This window comes from Oryzias melastigma, linkage group LG17, assembly GCF_002922805.2.
Source record: "Oryzias melastigma strain HK-1 linkage group LG17, ASM292280v2, whole genome shotgun sequence".
NCBI classification, from domain to species: Eukaryota; Metazoa; Chordata; class Actinopteri; order Beloniformes; family Adrianichthyidae; genus Oryzias; species Oryzias melastigma.
Genome location: NC_050528.1, coordinates 13,880,524 through 13,887,910, shown reverse-complemented (window position 1 = coordinate 13,887,910; position 7,387 = coordinate 13,880,524). Strand labels below are relative to the sequence as shown.

The 7,387-nt window shown below is 44.1% G+C and overlaps 1 protein-coding gene across 2 annotated transcripts in view; it reads right to left on the bottom strand.

Moving 5' to 3' along the window:
- Positions 1–3,933, bottom strand: part of vcpip1 (valosin containing protein (p97)/p47 complex interacting protein 1) — an 11,176-nt gene extending 7,243 nt beyond the window's left edge. For both annotated transcript variants that reach the window (XR_002918872.2, XM_024268656.2), the window contains exon 1: positions 1,004–3,933. Coding sequence is in view for 1 of the 2 variants with exons in the window: in XM_024268656.2 (XP_024124424.1) it covers positions 1,004–3,641 (2,638 nt within the window). In the remaining variant the exon portion in view is untranslated. The remainder of the gene's footprint in view (positions 1–1,003) is intronic.
- Between the last annotated feature and the right edge of the window lie 3,454 nt (positions 3,934–7,387).

Genomic DNA, 7,387 nt, shown 5'->3' with positions numbered 1-7,387 from the left:
GTTTTTGGTGTTTCTATCTTTTTTCTTTTAGCATTTTTCTCATGATAGAGGAAGCATATAAAGAAAATAAAGATTAAAGCCATGAATCAGGAGCAAAGAAAAAAATTACATTTGAAAAATAGTTTATTTGTGGTGTAGAAAATATGTTGGATGGGCCACAAGCTCTCTGCTCTGCTCCATTCTGATGCATCCACTTGTAGACGACTAGATCCATGTACGTCTTAGTTTTCGTTAAGTGAGCCATAACCTGGATCAGAACTGCATGACTGGATAGCTACAATGTTGCTCGCCGTTTTTGCTGCACCAGTAATGCTAGGTTGGGGTTGAGCGGGGCTGTAAGCTAGCAGGAGAGCTTGTAAACAGAGAGCTCGCAGCAATGGAGAGGAGGAGAGGGACGGTTTGCTACGCGCCAACATTTATTACAACAACTTGGAGAAAAATTTCGAATAAACTCCTGCCGCTCTGAAGAACTACGTCCAAGAAAAAAATACTGATTATTTGATTTTGGCTTAAAAAAAAGGTTAAAAAAGGTTAAGTATGATTGAAAGACCACCGCTTTTCAAACAGATCCCAAGAGGATCCGAGTGGGAGTTTAACTTGTGAGCTTGACAGTAAATAAAGCTGCAGAATCCTCCAGGAGGATCAGGTGTAAAAAATCTGCAGTTTTGAAGGTCACTGGGCCAAAAATATTGAATCCGTTGGACTCGGATTTCATTTACGATTTTCAAACTCATGTTCCTTATTTCCAGTCAAAACCCATAAAAGATGAAAATTAAAATTAGAATTTTTAAAATAAACTGACAGAAAGTACTTTTGGCTTAAAAATGAGATCACTTTAAACAAAATTTTTACAGTAATATTTTCTGCATATTTGTCCAGTTAATCAGCTCAAAGACTAAATTTAGTGAGAGAGAAATGATTCAGCAGAACAAAGTACTGCTGCAGATGATGTGAGTTGATAAAGTGCATGTGCTGTTTGTGAGGGAGGGGGGAGTGTTCTCACCCATCAGGGCGGCCAGCAGGCAGAGGGACGACATCTCCAGGTCGATGCTGTCCTGGAGCTCACGGCCGCTCATCCTGGGCGTCACCGACTCGTCGCTCTTCGCCGAGTGCAGGCCGGACTGAGAGCTGGACGCTCTGGTCACCGAGGCAGACGGGCCCTTGTCCTCGGGGCCCTTCAGGATCTCCACCGTCACCCTGTCGCCATGCTGCAGCGCCACCGGCTCGTTTTCCTCCCCGTCCTTTGGGGGGTGCAGCTCTTTGGGTGGGAAGCCGAAGCGGATGCACTGCTGTGCGGGGGGAACCCCAAACTGGTTGTAGACGCTCCCCTGCAGCTGTGAGAAGGTGGTGTGGGCCTGCAGGGTCAGCATGGCCTGCCTGCCGTCACTGGTGGTCACACGGATCTTCTTCTCCTTGCTTGATGAGGAGGGAGAGGAGGAGGACTTGGTGGGGGTGGATGGAGCTGAGGAGGAGGAGGTTTCAGGTGACCCGCTGGGCGAAGCCGCCCGGCCCTGACCCTTCAGCTTGTCAGTTCGCCGTTTCTGAGAGACGAAGGCCTGCTCGCTGATGCTCTGCTGGATGCTGCGCTCCGTCCGGCTCATGGTCAGCTCCTCTTTGTGGAGGGTCTTTGCTTTCTGACCTGTCAGGATGATTTTCGTGGGCGGCTGAGGGTCCGGCGCCTGCTGGCTCTCTGGCGTGTCAGTAAGGCGTTGGACATGAGCCCCGTCAATAGACACCGGGTTGTACTCGCCGGGGTTTTTCTTGGCGGTGTGGTGCAGGATGGTGTTGACCACCTTCTGCACCAGGATCTCGCTGCCGAACTCCCCCGGGAAGTGTTTGGTGACCAGCTTCATGGCCACGTCGTACACGTTGCTGTTCAACGCCGGCTCGGTTTCATACTGGAACCAATACACCGTCTCCCGCACCACCCGACCCCCCCACTCCAAGGTGATGGGGAACGCTTCAGGCAGGTTGTCGTACTCCTTCCCTTCCCAGTAATGTTTGAAGCCACACCCACATTTCCCACCCTGTGAGCGGGTGTTCGTCCTGTCCCCGTCCAGGTAAACCACGGATCCGTTTCCACGGATGTGGCGCACCGAGGTGCCGTGACACCAGTTGCAGGTGTTGAGGCCGCTCAGCTTGTAGTCTGGGATCAGGGCGTCCCTCTGGGGGTCGTAGGAACAGACTATGTTGTTCAGGGGAAAGCTGTAGTTCTTGTCGGGCCGCAGCTGACCGTGAGTGGATTTGGCGAGGTTGTAGAGCTTTCCGCCAGGAATGAGCCACTCAGAGGGGACGTGGAGCTCGGAGAGGGCGCCACAGATCAGGCAGCGGTGCAGCCGGTTCTCCATCACTGACTTCTTGGCTGCTTCCGTCACTTCCTCGGGCTGGACGCCAATCACCCCGGTCCTTCTGTAGACATACTGGTGCACATCAGCCACCAGGGACGGGTGGATGTTGTGCTTCTCCATGAACACCTCCTCCATGGCGTTGACCAGCCTCATCAGGTATTTGTCCTGCAGGCTGCGGTCGCCGCCGATCACACAGCTCCCGTCAGGTTCCAGCCGGATGTATTTTTTGATGAGCTCCTGGGGGACGCCCCAGGCCTTCGGCAGCAGGTGAGCAGGCAGTTTGGGTAGCACCGTGTTCTTGATTCCCACCAGAGGGATGTAGTGGTTCCGGCTGGAGCTGCTCCAGGCAATGCAGATGGGTTTGTTGGGCTTCCCGTCCTTCCCCCTGCACTGCTCCTCGGGTACCAACCCGGGCAGGAAGATGGCAGAATAGTCTCCAGAGCTCCTCATCCCGATCAGAGAGTCCAGAAGGATTATGGGTCGATGGAGGACATTCGCTAAACCAAAAATGTGGATGTTGCGCAGGCCAAGAGGCACTCCTTCAGGGGGCGTGAAGAGCGGATCGCACTCATTGATGATGTCCTCCCATTCTGCAGCATCAATAAAATCCTGAAATAAGGTTTTGTAGCGAGCCAGGTTCTGTTTGAAGTTCTGCTTGAGGTTCTCTCTCAGCGCGTGCCAGAAGAGTTCTCTGCCTACCAGCGCTCTGGACACAGCATGGACCAGGCAGTGGCCGTCTCCATCCACGTGCACCGGGATCAGACACTCCCTGTTGCCGTTTGCTTTCTTGATGTCCTCCAGAGTGTCGTGTAGATAGATGAGGCTGCCGGACCGGTCCTTCCCGTAGCCCATCGTGCCGACATGGTCCGGCTCGATCAGGAAGGCTCTGTCCCCCAGCAGAGAGCAGTCAAACATCTCCCCCTGGTTCATCTCTCGGAGCAGCTGGGCTTTCCCGGTCTGCTTGTCCATCCCGTACCTGGTGAGGACCGGGGACAGAAGCTTGCAGTGATAATTGGAGAGCCCCATCACCTTCACTAGTTCGGTCCCCTTCTTTGGGGCCCCGGTGACGCCGAGAAGGGCGTTTCTGAGCAGATTGTGCAGCACCACATCTGGATCGGTCACCTCCTCCACATTCAGCAGGCTCTTCTGCTCATGTCGCTGGCCGCACTCCGTGCACTCGATGCTAACGGAACCGAAAGCGGGGAAGAAGAGCCTCGCCTGGCATTTCGGGTCCGGGCAGGTACCGGACAAAATACGCTTGTCTTTTTTCTTTGAGCCCTGCATGAGCGACATTGCGTTGGGTAAAAAGCTGAAACCGCCTGTCAACTTCACAAAAGCATGTTAATCTCACTCCAGAGAGGCTGACAGAAGAGATTTGTCGCCGCTAACGCTGTTATTTGCTAGAATAGCACCAGAACAACACGGAAGCGGCTGTTTTTTCCTTATAGCAACGGTTGGTTGCAAAACGTGATGACGTCAGAAGTTGACTTGTGGGACTTGTAGTCATATGTCTTTCTTTTTCCGAATAGTCACAGCATATTGCAACGTACATATGTATTTATTTATTTTTAAATTATGTATATTAATATAGTTATACCGCAAAACAGAAAAAATAACGAATACACTCCCAATTAACCGCCGTAATAAGGCATGTCAACAAATTATTACAACATTTACCAGAATGCAACGCGAAAGGTGGACGTTTTGTTGTGAAAGGAAGTCTGCCTGACAGAATTCTTTCGGGTATTGCCGAATAGAGAGTTTTATTAAAGGTTTATACCCTAAAAAAAGATTAGAGTCAAAACCCGGTTTACTTATCTGGTTGTAGGGTTTGTCTCTGTAAGTGGAAGAAGAAATATCCCCGTATTTAATGTTTTATTCTGTATGGAGCTTTGTTTTTAGCTCAGTGCTAGGAGCTAACAACCCAGCCAGGTTGGGTGAGCTTAGTTGCATGAAGTACCCAAACATGTTCCCAAGACAAGCTTCGCTTAAAAATATAATTGAAGTAGAGGGATTCAAAGTATTTACTCAAGTGAGAGTAAATGTTAAAAAAAGCATACATTTTTAGAGTGATATTTCAAATGTGTCAAAAACACATTAATTTTATTTCCAATAAGTTAAAATTACATCTCTAATAAATTTGGACGTTTAAGGAATTTGGTATTTTAACCAAGTTCAGTTTAATGCCAAAACTCGTTGTCCCACAGTGATACAAACACAAACATCAGTTTAGTCATTTAACTCAGATATCTTGTAATATTGCTGAAGCCTTGCTGCTGATAGTTAAAGCTAAAATATGTTCACAGGAATTTATTTGTCAGAAAAAATTGGATAATGATCTGGACAGACCAGAACTACCCTTTACATGACCATATTGTAACTTATTTAATAAACATATGGTGACCCTGAAGTCCAAATCATATAAATATTTTTCATTTAAACTAAACTGGGAAAAAACAGATTCAGTTTTATTCTCATTTTATATTTAAACCACAAAAACACGTTGAAGGAAGGATTTAATGGATGTAATTGTGATTTCTATATTTTAATCAAAAGCTTGTTGCCGCCCTCTTGTGGTCATAACATTTATTGCAAGTCATAGAAAACTTCCAACACTTTTTTGTTGCTTTTTTTTTTTTTGCTTTAAATTACAATTTGATGTGTAAACATTTTAATCGAAAACAATTATTTTTATTTGTTACCAAAACTGACTCAACCTACAAGGGTTTTCAGTTTCAAACGATTGTTCAAAATAAAATAATTATAATCTAAGCCCCAAAAAATGAATGAATGTGACACTACATATAACACATCCAGGGTAATTAAAAAACTTAACTTAAACTGAAAAGGAAAATAATAAAATTTTTGAATAAAGTTGACAGTTATTCACTGCTTAGGTTCTTGCTTGTCCACATTTTTTCTTTTTAATTTGCAATAACTTTAGATATTATTGTGTTTTATACCAAGGTTAAAATCTTATACAGCCTTAGCAATCAATCCATTTTCTTTATGCCTCATCTTAAGGTTATTGTGGCCTATAAGGTATTGTTGGATGACAGCCTCATCGGTCTATCACATAGCCATACACAGGAGAAACAACCACACACACACTAATACACCTAAGAGACTATTTAGAATCACAAATTAAACTATAAAACTTGTTTTCGGAGCATTGCAGGAAGCTAGAGTAAAATAACTAAACCTGTGCATGTAGAAAGATCTCCATTGATATTCAAACCAGGACCTTCTAACTGTGAAGTGTGAATGCAAACCACTATACCAAGATGCAGCCTGGGACCATGTCAATAGGGATACTGTCTTTCAACTTTTTAATAAAAACCAGCAGAGATACGTTACATCAGTGGCAGCCTGTGCAGTTCAGAGGTGACCCTTCAGTCTCCCTCTGCCAAAACAATCCTTGCTAATATGAACTATTTTATGATAGTGTTATGATTTGTTTTCATAGACAGATCAGAGCACTGTAGCTTGAGGGAGAAGTGTGCAGGAAGTTTGTCCTGGTGCTCCCAAAGTCTCTCTGGATCGATGAGGATTATAATCACTAGTTTATCGTGGCCTTGAAACCTGTCTTTTGTCTGGGAAATGATATTGTCTGAAATCTTGCCATGAAGCTGTCAGCACGGTAATGAGACGCTACAGCTCAATGCATTCTGAAGCTGCAACATTGTCATAAAACTCCATCACACTTGCCAGACAGACTGCTGGAAGGTTGAAAGTGATGGACAAATCCTTTTCCTGCTTAGACAGGCTCACTAGCTTCAGGGTTGGCTGGTCTTTTTTGACAATGTCCAGTTTCTCTGGAAATCAATCTTAAGAATGGCTTGTGCAATAAATCCACAACTAAATCAACTTATTCATCTTCTTTTATTGTTAATTGCAAAACAGAGACTGATTCAAACAAAAAATAAGTCCAGCTACTGTCCACTGCCTGAAACAAGGTCCAGAAGAAATTAGCTTTTGGCAGCACGAAGTTTGACCATCCAGTCAGAGGCGATTATGTCATCTTCTCCCTTAATGAAGCTACAGACTAACTCAAATTCTGATTGGTTGAATCAACGTAAATGCGTTTAATCCATATATGGTTATGGTTTAATCAGCAGTGTTTTTAAGGAAAGCCGCCCGCAAAACCTAAAATGAGGACGGAAGCATTGACTGTATGAGCATAAGGCAGACTTTCATGAACCTAGCAACAAGTGTGGGCTAAAATCTGATCGGTTAGGAACTTTTGTGTGAAAAAACAGTCTGACAGCAGTGGAGCCGCTGTGAAAGAAGCCAGCAATACAGTTGGAGTTATCTCAAATATATTTTGGACAAATGTGTACCTATATTAAAAAATATTTTTCTCTGTGACTTAGATACTTCTCCTCAGATAATTTTAGGCCTTCACTGAAGGCTTTGCAGGCCCCGATGATATGGCATTGCATCAAAGTAATGATTAAAAAAAAGCAAAAAAAAACATACAGTATATTTCCCATTCTGACCCCACAGTCAATCCTTACCAAATTATGTGGCAAACGAAAACCTAAATCTGTCCAACCAAACACACTAAGATTCCTGTATTTGATTTTGAATATATATATATAAAAAAAAAACATGAATTCTCTGTAGTAGCACTAACTGACCACAAGATGTCAGTGCTGTCATTTTATTAAACTTGTTCTGGAGTAAAAGAACAAACTTTGGCCTTTAATGAACTTCTTCTGTTATTGTTATCAAACCTTTATTTAACCAAGCAAGCTATTAAGAACATGTTTTTATTTACAATAATGATCTTGTTTTAGACTGCAGCACACTGTTTTAAATCTTTACTTAAGATGTACAACTGACAAAACTAAACAAAGAGAGTGAGGTTTGAAGTGGTGGTACATTTTCTGGACTGGGAACTGTGTAACTCTGAATTGTAAGATATAAAAAAAATCAAAGAACTTTATTGATCGTTCAGAAGCAATATATTTTATTTTTTTTTTGTGGAAGAAACCTCATAGACTCTGAAACTCCATGAACATATATATATATATATA